Here is a 13,906-nt window from a genome sequence, read left to right on the forward strand (position 1 = left end):
TGGGTGCACAGGTCCAGCCCAGAGCGGGTATGCTGGCTGCTCCTCCTGCCCAGTTCCCAGCCTTCCATCTCACTGACCCCATCAACCTGGACATGCCAATACTTGAGTGCCCACAGGGCATCTCCCAAATGCTTCTCACACCCCAGGAGGTGTGAGGGACTCTGGCCTCTCACAGAGCACACACCCTAGTTACTCTGAATGGGCAGGTCACTGGCACCAGCCCTCAGCTCTCTCCTCTCTCTGTCCCTCCTGGTCACCAAGGTCTTCTTTCTTATTGAGACCAGAGCTGCCTGCTCCAAACAACTGGCTGGTGATGGAAGAACTAGACCAAGGGAACCGATATATAAATGAAAGACAACAGAACATCCTCAGGTTCATTCATTCAGCAGTTATTTACTGAGCACTTAATATGTGCAGGCGCTGCTCCGGGTGCTGGAGATACGGGGATGAATGTCCCTGAAATGACGTGAACATAATGTTCAAGGTCATTCAGGTGTTCAGAGGGGGCTCATGATAGGACTGGCAACATTGAAATCAGCCCCTCTTGTGTCTAAGGGATGACGGGAGAGGAACAACCTCCCTTCTCTCTGGAGTGCTCTGCCGAGGGGTCCTGCCATGCGCACGTGCGGCTCGCTGGAGGCCACAGAGCAGCGGCTGCGAGTGCCCGAGGCGCAGGCTGCGGGAACGCCAAAACCGAAGCACACGTGGTACAGGGCTGATCGTTGAGAGAAGCTGATCGACTTTGTCATCTAAGCTCAAAGCCCTTGCCTGTGTCTCCCGAGAAGTTGTCTGGTCTGGAAAATGGCAGGAGAAAATGGAAAATTCCCAGGAGGAGCCAGAGGTTCGGACAGCTGAGTGAGGTGCCGCTGACTCGAAAGCCAGGGTTGTGGAGTTTGTACTATATTTTTAACAAGATTCTGTAAACACATCCACGTGAGTTACTCCCATTCCCTAGGTGCTGAGGGTGACTCAAGTTAGGCACATGGCATGCTGGAAAGGCTGGGAAATAACAGTCCAAATAAGTTAAAATATTGTGTTGCATTCAGGGCCCGTAACCCAGGAGCCCCTGCCCCTCCCTCTCTGCCAGCTGTGATTTTACTTCCCAAGTATCTATCAGGTCTGTCCGCGTCTGCCCATCTCCCCCGCTACCTCTTCAGTCCCTGCTACCCTCACTTCTTGCCTTGACACCTGCTCCCCTGGCACATCCACCCTGACCTCGTCTCCCAACTCCCAGCCAATTAGGTCCAGTCGCCCGTCGCTGGCTCGGACACTGGCACTCCCAGGCAGCACTTATCGCTGTCCTGGCCCCGGATTTATTAGGGAACTTGTTTAAGCAATGGCCACCTCCCCCGCTTCATGGTAACGTCAGCGAGCATGGGGACTACATCTGCTTTTGCTCACCATTCTGTCCCCTGCACTTAGCACTGAGCTAGAAAGGAGTTTGAAACATATTTTGACCCAAACGTGTAAACATAGCCATATAAGTTAGCCCTCCTATCTCTCCTTATCCTCAGCCCTGTAAGTGCTCAATAAATATTTGTTGAGTGAGTGGATAAATGAATAAAGGAGTTTGAAACATAAAAAGGAGATAAATAATTTTTATACTGATGAAATCAGTTTTCTCCTCCCCCACCAAACCAATGCTAAAGACACATTTCAAGACTGTCCTCTTGGAGGGACTTGCGGGCCTGCTCAGAGCTCACATGTGGGTGGTGGAGATCCTGACAAACGCTGGGCGTGTGTGTGGCTGAGATGTGAAAGAGGGTGCTTTGGGATTCTATCGATTACCTATTAGATAATCTATTAGACAATCTATTCGAATACAAATATATCCAACCGAAAGCACAGGCTTTTAAGTAGAAACCCATTAAATATTTGTGCGATGAGTGCAAATGGGAAGGGATCATTGTCCTGGTGCGAATGCTCGGAGAGGATGCAGGTGACAAGACAGGAGGCTCCTGCCGGAAAGGGCAAGGGGACACCTTCTGGGGAACATGGGCTCTTGGGAGCGGCCGGGGTTCGTTTTACTCAAACCAGGGTCCCGCGGGGCTTGCTCTCTGTTTTTGTTTGTTTGCTGTGTTTTGCGTTGCTCTGGATGGATTAGGGGGCTCCTCCGTCTTCCTTGTTTGGTGGCAGGTGGTCTATCAAAGTCTAGTTCCCACCGCTTCCTTTCTCGTTCCCAAGCAGCACTTTCTCAGGATTCTCTGGCTCCGTGAATTCTGGGAGTTCTGACCTGTCCCTTCCTTCCTCCTCTTCACCAGGAAGTCTCATCTCCCACCTCCCGCTCAGGCCCCACATTGCAGAGCCCACTCCCCCTCCTGTTTCTCAAGGACACAGGCCTCTGGGAACCAAGGTCCACTCCCCTCCATCGCTCCCCTTCTCTTCCCCAAGCCCCAGAAGGGGCCGCCTTCTGCTTGGCTATTTTTATCCCAGGAGCTTTCTCAAGGAGAAAGCAGCGAGGTCCCTGCACCAAAGCACGGGACTGTCTCCCGGTGGAAAACCTCCCCTCATGGGGAAGGAATCCAGGGATTCTTTTTTGGGTCCTGGCTTGGAGCCTCCAATCTTTCTGGGTCCCTCACTAATTTATATGGTTTTCTGTTGTTAATGTGCTGCGATTTTTTTCTATAGGAATAAATACGACACCAGATTATGAATCAGGCCTGGACTTTGGCTTTTGTGCAATGGTGATCAGTGTGGGCTTGGGTTTCTAAAAGTCCTTACCTTGTTTGTGTCCATAGCAGGATGGAAACTGTGCGGTGGAACGGAAAACTGCTGGGACTGGAGGCAGGGGTGTGGGGGTGGGGGGCAGAACTAATAGGTCCCTAGGGAGGAGGGACAATTATTGTCCTCATTTTATATACGGGGACACTGAGAATCAGAGAGGTTAAGAAACTTGCCCAAGGTCTTCTTGGGACATGTGAAAGGACAGGGACTTACACCCAGGATTTGGAAAGCACCTGACCGCACAGCCTCCACCTGGCTCCCAGTATTGGCCCTGCCACATGGTAGCTGTGTGACTCCAGGCAAGTGGCTTCACCTCTCTGAGCCTTGTGTCCTCAATTGTAAAGTGAGGATTGTAATACTGGCCGTGTGGGCATTTGGGAGGTTTCAGTGTGAGACTGTGTGGAAAGGACTTGGGGCAGAGACGAAGAAAACCACTGTTAGCGTGCCACCCCCCCCCCCCCCATCCGCCTGGCTCCCCCCGTGTGTCTGTGGAGGTTCCTGCCCCTTGTTTACTTGTCCTTGCAGCTTCCTTCTCTGTGGCCTTAGGGACTCTGAGGACTGGGCAGGGGCCACCTTGGGAGATGCCTGCTTTTCCTGAGAGTTAAGATTTTGGAGAGAAACCAAGGCAGCATCAGGCAGGGGCTCGATGGGTTAGCACCTGGGCTTTCTCACCGCCAGTTCATGTCCTCGGACAAGCAGACACTGAGATGGGATTGCAAAGACCTCCTCCTATTTGAGGAAACAGCTGGGAAGGATGCTGGGCGGGAGTGGGAGGAGGCAGGAGCATCCGGCCCGCAGGCTTGTGGCAGTGGCTGAGAAGAGAGAAGGAGGGGGTCAGGCAGGAAGAGCCCTGCACTGCAGCCCATTCCAAAGTGGCCCAGCTAAAGGCTGAGCCTAAGGAGCTGGCAGGGGAGGGGGAGGTGTCCTGGGAGCAGGCTGGGCTTAGTGCCCCGGCTGGGGAAGATGCTGTGCTGGACCTAGGGAACAGGGGCTGGGGCTGTCAGTCCACGAAGCCGCCCACTGTGCAGTTTCCCAGCCTCCACACTCGCTTCCTCACTGGACCACCTCGGGGACGCACTCAAGCTCTCTGAGCTCAGGTTCAGCGTCGGTGCCATGGGGTGATGATAGAATCCAGGACATGCGGTTTGTCTCTGTTTTCTCTGGCTGTGTAAGGAATCATCCCCTGAACTTCTTGGCTTAAACGATGACGACTTGCTGTTTCTCTTGAGTCCGTGGTCAGTGGGGCACAGGAAGGCGATTGATCAGGGTTGCGTGTTATTGCTGAAGTTACTCCTGTGGCTGAAATCAGGCACGCTCCAGGGGGCTGGGCTGTGCTAGTCGCCTCTCATTCCTCAGGCTCTCCCTCCCTGGGGCCTCTTGTCACTCCACAGTCCAGCATGAGCTGCTTTCCTGCATGGCAGCTGGCTGCTAAGGGCAAGCATTCCACTAGGACAAACCCAGGGCCTGAGCTCTTCAGGTCACATGACCGAGCCCAGAGCCAGCACGGGAGGAGACCACACAGGGCCTCCGTTGTGGCCACAGATGTTACTGCTGCCCGGGGCTGCGAGGGTGGAAGGGTAACGTTGCTAAGCGCTCCTCAGCACAGCGTCTGGAGGACTCAGTGCATGCGCCCCATACAGAGGCTGGGCCGGGGGGTGGGGCAGATCTCTGAAGGGCTCTGGGGTGCAAGAAGCCTTCTGACTCTGAGGAGAACTTAGCAGAGTGGGCTGGTGGGGTAGCTGGGCCTGCACCTGCCCCGGAATTTCTAGGGAGAAGGGAGGAGGGAGACCAGCTCCACAGAATCTGGTTTTGAGGGAAGACCCAGGTCAGCAGAAGCGAGGAAGTCAGAGCAGGGCTCTTGGGGACAAGGAGGAGATTTCCCGTCAGGAGATTTCCCAGTGGGAGGAAGTGGTCAATGTGGTGCGACTGGAAGAAGTAGTCCGGTGGAAACTCTCAACTCGTCATCATCTAAGTCTCCTGGGAACGGGTGAGAGAAGTCAGCACCTTCCAGAATATTCCCTGAAATGGCCACAGCCCCAGGAGACCCGCGAGCACAGTGGGGGAGGGGGGCGGGAAGGCTCAATGAAAATGGATTGAAAGAATGAGTATTTTAATGATCAGCTGAAGGAGTGGTTTGGCGGATGGCTGGAAAGAATCTGGAAAGAGAGGCTCACATTTATATCTGTTATTTCACATTAATCCTCTGAACCCCTGTTCCCTCGTGTCTCTTCACACATGAGACATTGATCCCAGAGATACCTAATAACCTACAGCCACACGGTTTGTAAGTGGCTGAGATGGGCCTTAAACTGTGCCTTGAACCTCAGGTACTTGACAACAGCTCCATACAGAGCACACTGCCCACCCCACACCCCACACAGAAAGAGAGACTTCTCGGGACCATCGCCATCAGACGAGCTCAGTGCCCACCAAAGCCAGACAGTGCTGTCCTCAGGGAGCCAGGCCCCAGGCACCCTCTGCTGCCGTCTCCTGCACGTTCTCCCCAGCACACCCAGGCCCAGGTCGCCTGGCCTTTATCCCAGGACCAGGGCTCTTGAAGGGGCTCCTGGGCTCTGAAGTATGGGTGACAAGCAGAGATAGTGTCTGTGGAAATGAAACAAAACCCCTTTCTTCCTGTCCTAAGCACTCTACTGAGTCCTGGGTGGGAGGACAGGGTGGTTGGAGCCAACTCCTCTGGGGCAGAAGAAGCAGGAAGGCCCTGGGGAAAGGGTGGGGGGAGGGATGGGAGAGAAAAGGAGGCAGGGAGCACCCCGGGTGGTGGGCTCTAATTGAGCTTTCCCTAGAAGAACCCCCTGCCTTAGAATGACTCTGGGTCTCTGGGGGAGTCTGATGAAAGCCATGGACCTTCTCATCCCTTTTACACCAAACACACATACAGATAAAATTAGAGCTGGGATGAGAGGTCCATCCACAGGGCCTCAAAACAGGTTCTTAATGATTGACGTCCATATCAGTGATACCAAGGTCATTCTCCTCCCTGCATTGTTGGGAGTCCCAGTACGTGGAACTCAGGACCCACATCAGCAAAGAAAGCCCCATCATTGGACTTCGAGGTTCTGGCCACACAAAGTGCACTCAGGTAGGGTCCTCTCAGGTAGGCCCCTCAGAAACTCAGTTGCATTGCTGTCTATCTCTGAGCTGGGTCAGAGGACCATTTGCTGAACCTTCCCCCTTTTACCCTCACGCCTGTGTCTGCCAGGCTCCTCCCTCCGAAGTGAATTGGCCTGTGGACAACTGACTACTTAAAAACCCAGGGACAGTAATCAACGGGACAAGCATGATGCAAGCCAGGGGATGGGGAGCCGAGGGCAGACAGGCAATGTTCTTGAGGAGGAACTCTGCTTCCCCCGCCTTCCCACCAGCAAAGAGAACCAAGGCCTTCTGAGTTAGACCAAGGCAGATGCCAGACTTGGAATCTTGCTTTGCCGTTGGAACAGAGAAGCCAAAAGGAACTGGGCTGGAAGGGGAGTGGAGGAGGGAACAAGTATTTGCCAAATCTGGAACCTAATCCTTCCACTGATGATTTCTAGTTGTGCGGCCACTGAGCCTGGGTCCTGCCTGGAAGACCAATATCCTAGAGGCCCTCAGATTACAGGGGTTGATTTGAGTTAGAACAGGATTGTATTGCCTGAGCCCAGCCAGGTGCCCAGTACTTTATTGGACATGGTACTTGCAGAAGACACACTGGCGGCTCTAGGAGGGTTCTGGGCCTTCCCAGGCCTTCCCTTCCACTCTCACCCTGGCTTCTGAGTCCTGAGCTGTAGCTGCCCTGAGTTTCCTGAGCCAGGAAGGAAAGTTAGGATTCAGCGACCCCTTTTGGCAAATCCATGGGACAGCGCTGTGCTGGGAGGAGGGCCCACTACTAGGAGACAGCATCAGCTAAGGGAGTGGTGGGAAATGCAGGGGGTTGAGGGACATAAGGGTTTTCCTCTAGGCCCTAGAGTCTAGGCAAATCATTCCACTGTGAGCATTTACCTGGGGCCAAAAACTGATCAATTCCTCCATTCCTGTCTTCAGTCACTCATTGGTTAGTGACCAATAACCATCAACAAACCCTCACCAGGAACCCCCTCTGTGACATGGAATGATGGCAGAAGCTGAGAAGCTGTGGTCCAGAAGGGGACCCAGACCTCACTGCCCACTCATGGATCCCTTCCCATCAACGGGAAGGCAATGATCTTACATCTATTCCTGGCAGCTGGAGACCAGTTGGTCTTTCTGTTGTCTGTGCTGGTTTTAGCTCATGCTGTTTGTTCGTGTGGCTGGATATTCTGTGTGCTGGACACTGTATTTCAAAAATGAGCCTCTGAGAAATTTGAGGACTAAGGAAACCACTTCCAGAAATTTGTTTGCTCTGTCCAAGAACTCCAAGTCACCCACAGGACCAGATGACAATATTGTTGGACATAGTAGTCCAACTTTAGAACCTGAAATCTCTGGGGGAATGTGAGGTGAAGGGAACGGTCCATGCAAGGGCTGGTTGTCTGCTGGTTCTCTCCTCTGTCTGAGAGTTCTGGGTTAACGTGGAGGTCTAAGGCTTAAATCCTGGCTCTACTGGGGAACCATAGAAGTTACTTGTCTTCATTGAGCTTCCATTTTATTACCTTGACTTGAGGCAAGTATCTCCTCATCTACATATGGAAAAACTGATGCGAGGACAGGGGAAATAGTTCTTCTGACTTTGGACAATAGGTGAATAGTTACTATAGAATAGAATCTAGGCTTCTCCAGGCTGCTTTGGCCTGAGCTTTCAATTTTGCCACTAGTACTTAGGGATCCATACCCCCAAACACCTTGTTTCCCATGCATGTTAAGAAAACTCTGTGATCCTTATCGTACTGCCACACTAAGAAGAAAGAATCGACTTAGGTTAGGATACTGAGACACCAGGGGAGGCTCTGAGCAAGGGGAAGGAAGGCTGGAGGGCAAGGCAGAGGGAGAGGGTTTGTAGGGCACTAGGAAAAGTGACATTCAAACAGCCCTGGGTCTGAAGAGTGTAGCCATATGCTAGAGATGAATGATCACGAGACCGGCTTGTTGCTGGTTCATTTCCCATGCCCATGTCCCCTTCTTGGCTTCTCCTGTTTGTGTGTCCTTCAGCTCTTATCAGAGGGCTGTTGGCACCAGCTGTGCTGGTTCTGAGACACTGCTGTAGCTGCTGTAGAAGACCCCTGCATGCGGCTTGAGAGGTATAGATGGTTGGAAGCTGAGAAATACTGAAACCACAGGTATAGGCAAAAGACTTGAGGAGAGGTTGGTATACCTCAACACTAGACAGTTTAGGGACATTATTGCCTTTATGGAAAGCATCATTCACAATAGACTTTTTTTTTTTTTAATAGGAAGGACTGGTCTTGGCAGAGGCCCACCTGCCAGGTTTCCTTCTGGCCTCTGCGTGCTCAGTTTCCTTGTATCAGAAAATACATTTTACCAGGAAAACATTCTTCTTTTGGTTACTTGACCTCACCCCCATTTTCCGCTCCATAAACCTGTCTGTAGAAGTCCTTTTTCTAACCGCTTTTAACAACTAGTTACCCACATGCCAGGCACTGTGCTAAGGAAATAACGATATATACAGACACTGAACCAGTAATAGTATTGTCACTTTGAAGTATAGGTTGCTATGGGAACATCACAAGCTGACCAAACATAGTTTGGAGAAGTTGGGCATGGTGTCCAGTACTTTGAAGTGTTGGTGCCACAAACCAATAACAGAAGTGACAAGGTTTTTTTCCTTCCTCCCTCCCTCCCCCCTTCCTCCCTCCCTTCCTTCTCCTTTCTTATAGCAGCAGCATCCCTCTCCTTTCTTAGAACACTATGAAGGGGGAATTGCTCTAGTTGAAGCACAGAGTGGAGAACTCAGCGCCTGTCTGTTGTTTCCACTTTTCCTCAAAGTGAGCCCCAAGATTCTTTTTCCCTCAGAAATAAAAAAAATATATATTTTTGGTTGTCAAATGATCTTTAATTGAAACATTTTCCTTTGTAGTTCTTAACTAGCTGGGCATTCCACTGCACCACTGCTGATGTCATCTATGATGTCACCAAGGTGTTGGCCATCAGCATTGCAGCCCACAGACTAGGCCAGGGGTGGGCAAACTTTTTGACTCGAGGGCCACAATGGGTTCTTAAACTGGACCGGACGGCCGGAACAAAAGCACAGATGGAGTGTTTGTGCGAACTAATATAAATTCCAAGTAAACATCATTACATAAAAGGGTACGGTCTTTTTTTTTTTTTTTTAGTTTTATTCATTTCAAACGGGCTGGATCCAGCCCGCGGGCTGTAGTTTGCCCACTGCTGGACTAGGCAGTCCCAGGATCTCATTAATAGTACCAGAGAGTTCTCTAGCTGAAGATCAGTGCCACATCTGTCGGACAATGTTAACAATCTCATTAAAAGTGATAATTCCACTGGGCTTAATGTGTTTTTGTTGTTCTTGTTGTTGTTTTTGCTTCTTTTTATCTTGTGGTGGTAATTTGAGGGCTTTGATGATCAGGGCTTGATGCCAGAAACACATTGCTCAAGGGTCCGGGCTGGGGCCACTTAGGCATTGCCCTTGAATGAGTAGGTAACTCTTTCAGAACCACTTCAGTTCTATAACCTAGTGTGTATGAGGGAGGACACAGAGGCCAGGGGAAGTCTATGTTACTGCAGTACATGGTCTCTCTCTTTCTCTGCAGGTTCAGGAAAGCTTGTTGAGACCACAACCAAGACCCCGACTATGAGTCACCAATCTGACAGCCTTCACAAGCCCTGTGGCCAAATGAAGGACCAGGGCCTCCAAACCCAGAAGCCCCACCCCCCAGTGATGGAGCTGATCCTGCGCCTGCAACAGCTCATAGATGAGTATTCCAGGCAGCTGAAGATCAGGCACCTACAGGATGACCTGGAGCAGGAGAAGCAACAGCACAGTGAGGACACCAGGGAGCAGGAAGCCATCCTCGTCCAATTACTTGGTGAGGTGGCCAACCTGTTACAGGCTGGTGCCACAAGTAGCCTGGAGCTCCAACTGCCTCGCCTTTCCCTGGACTCAAGGGGTGGAGGTGGGCAGCAGGCCCAGTTGCCCAGGAAGCCTGACACGCTAAGTCACCAGCTGAGTGATTCAAAAGCTGCAGTTGTCAGCTGTGACCTATCCAACCGTGGGATTGACATCTCTGCCTCATACAAGTCCAAATTCAAGGACTTTATAGCCTACCAAGGAGACAAATACCATGAGGACAAGAACACCTTGGTGAGGATGTGGATGGTGGGAAGGGCACACTAGAGAGGCCCAGTCACTAGGATTTACTGAGTCCTGTGCCAAGTACTGTGCTCTCTCGCTTACTCTTCCCGGGCTTATGAAGCAGGTGGTATTTTCTCCTTATAGATAAGGGAATGCGCACAAAATAGAGCGACATGCCCAAGAAAGGTGAAGGGCTGAGATTGGATTCCCTTCTTCCCCTCTGGTTTCTTTCCTAACCCCTGCTCTTACCCTCCAGGAGTCACTGTGGTCATAGGTGTAAGTGAACCAGCCCTCATGGAGCTCATTCTAGAGATGATAGTCATCAGCCATTGGGAAAGAAACAATAATGTTGCTGAGAGCACTGAGGGGATGCCAGCTTTGTCTTAAAGGTGGTGGTGGGATAGGAGGTCCTCTTGGGGGGGAACAACAACATGTGTGAAGCTTTAGGTGGGAAGGACTTGGAGTGAATGGAAAAGGAGGCCCATGTGGATAGAGTAGGGGCAATGAGGGCTGTGACAAGAAGTGTGGACAGGGGTAGGACAGGGGTAGGATATTATCCTAAGGGTGACAGGGGGTCAATGAAAGGCTTCCAGCAAGGGATGTTCACAACAGCTCTCCAGCCAGAGAGTAGAGGACAGCACGAGTATATCATCTCTCTGCTTCTAGCTGAGTGACATGTGCTCAGTGGCCATGTGCTTTTCTGGGGGCCAAGTGAGTCAGGTACCTCCTTGGACTCTGAGGAACTGTAGCTCCTCTAATAACTTGAAAGGCCTGCACATGGAAATGGGAATAACAAGAGATGAGTATGTGGTACTTATGGATCCAGGCTCTGGGCAGGCAGTTAGAGTCTGTCCATCACCAAGGTCATATGGCATGGGTAAACTAGAGAGTCAACGTCACTAGGATTTACTGAGTCCTGTGCCAAGCACTGTGCTCTCTTGCTTACTCTTCCTGGCCCTATACAGTAGATGGTATTGATCCTTATAGATAAGGGAATGGGCACAAATAGTGACATGCCTAAGAAAGGTGAAGGGTTCCCCATGTTCTCTCTGCAAGAACCAAGTGACTGGTCACTGGTATGCAACTATCTCTATGGCTCTAAAGGGGGATATTGCAAGCTGTATGATTTTGGGGCTGTGAATTGCCTCATGGGACAGTGAGCTCTCCCCTTTGGAAATCATCCGGGAAGAGTACTTTTTGACATGTTTAAAGGGTTCCTCTAGGCTGGGCAGGAGGACTGATCTCAGATTCCTTCCATCTGCAGGGCTTCATTAATCTTGGCCTCAGTGAGAACAAGCTCTGCATTGATCTGCTGACTGAAAGGGTGAGCCATGTTCCGGGCTTGCTGGGCCCATGTTCCGGCCCAGTCCCCCAGCGTGTGGTTGCTACAGGAGTGGGACTTAGGCGACTGGGAAAGGGAGTGGGGAAACGGCTTCTAGAATAGCATGTGTCATCTCCTGGATTTTCTGACTGTTCAGAGGTATTCTTTGGATGGGTATATTTTGGGTAGACAGACAAGGGAGCCTCTGGCCCAAGTGTACAGTTGGGGAGGTTGTTAATTCAGCAGTTCTTAGTAAGTTATTCATTTGTGTGATCTGATAAGAAGATCAGGGCCTCTCTTCCTTGAGGAGCATGCAGCATGCGTCCCCATTGCCCTCTGGGAGGACCCTGTGTTGTAGGGCAAATGCCCACCTGCATCCTAGGAGTAGGATGAAGACTGTGGGACTTCCCTGGTCTGGCTGCCCTCATGCTTTATTTGTCAACAGTTGAGTGGGAGTGACATGAACTACATTGATGATGACCTTCTGCAATATCCTGATTGGAGTGGACATGCATTGTAAGTAACTTCCAGATCTATGGCCTCCTGATCCACAGGCACCATGCAGGGAAGGGCTCAAAGTATCAGATTCTTGGTTGGCTACCTCCGTTTCTTTGGTAAACAACTTCTAGAACATGCCTAGAGTTCCACATTCAGAGGTAGCCTGCTGTAATACAAATGGCATTGCTGATTAATTCCAAAGGCTTGAGATCCAGGCGAGATTTACCATCTGTAACCCAGGGAACTGATAGCCTCTGTCAGAATCCCTATAGCATATTTGGACTCTGCCCTTTGGAAAAGACTGCAGTCTAGACCTGGGAACCACAAGATCTCTCTGGGTTTCTCCGTAGCCTGAGGGAAGAAGTAGCCCGGTTCCTGACCTACTACTGCAAGGCATCTAAGCAGCTTGATCCCGAAAATGTGAGTCGGTTTCCCAGCCTCACTGCTGTCCTAGTGGAGGGCTGTATTCTTGAGGGACTCTGCATTTTCCAGAGGGTACAGGGAGAACCAGCAGAGACCCATCAGGGTCAAGACAAAGTAAAAGCCAATGGATACTAGCCCTTCATACATGGGGATTGACTTGTACTTTCTGTGCATCTTCTTCAGGTGGCTGTTCTAAGTGGCTGCTGTGCTATCTTCTCTGCATTGACCTTCGTGCTATGTAATCCAGGCGGTAAGTCAATGGACTCTGCTTTCCCTCAGGGGCCTCAGAGAAGAAAAACATCTTGACTCAGGCCCTTCCCCTAATGTGCTAGGACTCTCCTACACTGGTTAGAACATCTTCCTACTATTTCTGTAGGAGTGAGGGGTTTGGATCCCCACTTAATGAGGAAGGAAATCATGGGAGAGTCCTCAAGGAGGTATGCCCTAGGGATGGTGATGGCGGGAGCCAATCCATTATAATATTAGCTGGGACTTGGGGCTCAACTCCAACACAGAGAGCCCTGGTAAACTGGCTTAAACTGTATAGAATTTCTATCACCTCCTCCTAAAAATAATGTCTAATTAATTCTAGATCAAGTAAGGCTGAGAGATCTGTTCTCAATGTCCCTCTTAACAATGTCCAAGCAAGAGTCTCAGACTTTAATGAGCGTTGGCTGCATGGAAAGTAGTTACCAAGGTGGCCAGTTTCATTCAAGTCAGTAGGTCTTTGGTTAGTTCATCAAAAAGGCCACATGATGGGAGGAGAAGCATGCATGAGGCCACTAGTTGCAGATAACCTGAGTCATGTGGAGAAGCAGCCTCCGGTGTTTGCTGTGGAGCTGACCAGAATTTGTGAGTGCCCAGTGCTCACCCCGCGAGGAGGGCTGGCTTGATTTGTGCCCCGGTTTCTGAGCCATTCAGAACAGGGTTCTTTCTTTGTCTACTTCTCTAGTGTAGCCCCAAGGACTACATTAGAGTTTTGTTCCCCAAATATTGTTTATAGGAATAGCTACCTTTTACAAAGCCTGAGCCCCAAAGCATTAATCCTCAAGTAGGAGGGATTGGCCAAGTAAGCTACCCTGTTGGCAGAGTTGCTGCCGGTCTCGGGGTCAGGTGCTGTGTGGTAGGTTCTGAACGAGAGACCCTGGACTGACAGCCTTATCTCCCTGTGCTTCCAGATGCCTTTCTGATCGTCACCCCCTTCTATTCTGGCTTCACGTTTACTTCCAGCCTATATGTGAATGTTGAGCTGATTTGTGTCCACCTGGACAGTGAGGTCAGACTTCAACACCAACTTCTCTAAAGAAGACACATGAAGCGGCAGTATACTTGAACTCAGCACGTGACTGGAGGCCCTCTCTGAAGGCCAGTATGTCCTGCAGACAGAACACCGACTAAGTGTTCTGGAAGGCAATTGAAGACATAGGGTGGGGTGGGGAGGCTTGCTTTCCTCTCATATAAGTGATGTTGGGCAAGGATAGGAAATCAGAGCAAAGAGGGCCCGTGGGACTGGTACCCTGGGTATGAAGGCCAAGGATTGTTCACGGTTTATGGGAATGAGTGATCAAAGCTTAGAAGCAGTCAGATGGGCGCTTCTCAGGCAGGGTTTGTGTTCCAGATCACTGAGGCGGACACCCAGCCATTCCAGCTGACTGTGGACAAGTTGGAGAAAGCCCTGCTGGAGGCTAAGTTTAAAG

The 13,906-nt window shown here is 50.8% G+C and overlaps 2 protein-coding genes across 2 annotated transcripts in view; both read left to right on the plus strand.

The window, feature by feature from the left end:
* ALKBH3 (alkB homolog 3, alpha-ketoglutarate-dependent dioxygenase) overlaps positions 1–9,520 on the plus strand; it is a 109,030-nt gene extending 99,510 nt beyond the window's left edge. Inside the window, exon 9 of the mRNA XM_015569505.1 lies at positions 9,426–9,520. Coding sequence (XP_015424991.1) covers positions 9,426–9,470 — 45 coding nt within the window. The 3' untranslated portion in view covers positions 9,471–9,520. The remainder of the gene's footprint in view (positions 1–9,425) is intronic.
* LOC102766110 (probable inactive 1-aminocyclopropane-1-carboxylate synthase-like protein 2) overlaps positions 9,509–13,906 on the plus strand; it is an 11,275-nt gene continuing 6,877 nt past the window's right edge. The window contains exons 1-6 of the mRNA XM_015569475.1: positions 9,509–9,976; positions 11,232–11,291; positions 11,734–11,804; positions 12,137–12,206; positions 12,393–12,459; positions 13,388–13,480. Coding sequence (XP_015424961.1) covers positions 9,509–9,976; positions 11,232–11,291; positions 11,734–11,804; positions 12,137–12,206; positions 12,393–12,459; positions 13,388–13,480 — 829 coding nt within the window. The remainder of the gene's footprint in view (positions 9,977–11,231; positions 11,292–11,733; positions 11,805–12,136; positions 12,207–12,392; positions 12,460–13,387; positions 13,481–13,906) is intronic.

This window comes from Myotis davidii, unplaced genomic scaffold (assembly GCF_000327345.1).
Source record: "Myotis davidii unplaced genomic scaffold, ASM32734v1 scaffold265, whole genome shotgun sequence".
NCBI lineage: Eukaryota > Metazoa > Chordata > Mammalia > Chiroptera > Vespertilionidae > Myotis > Myotis davidii.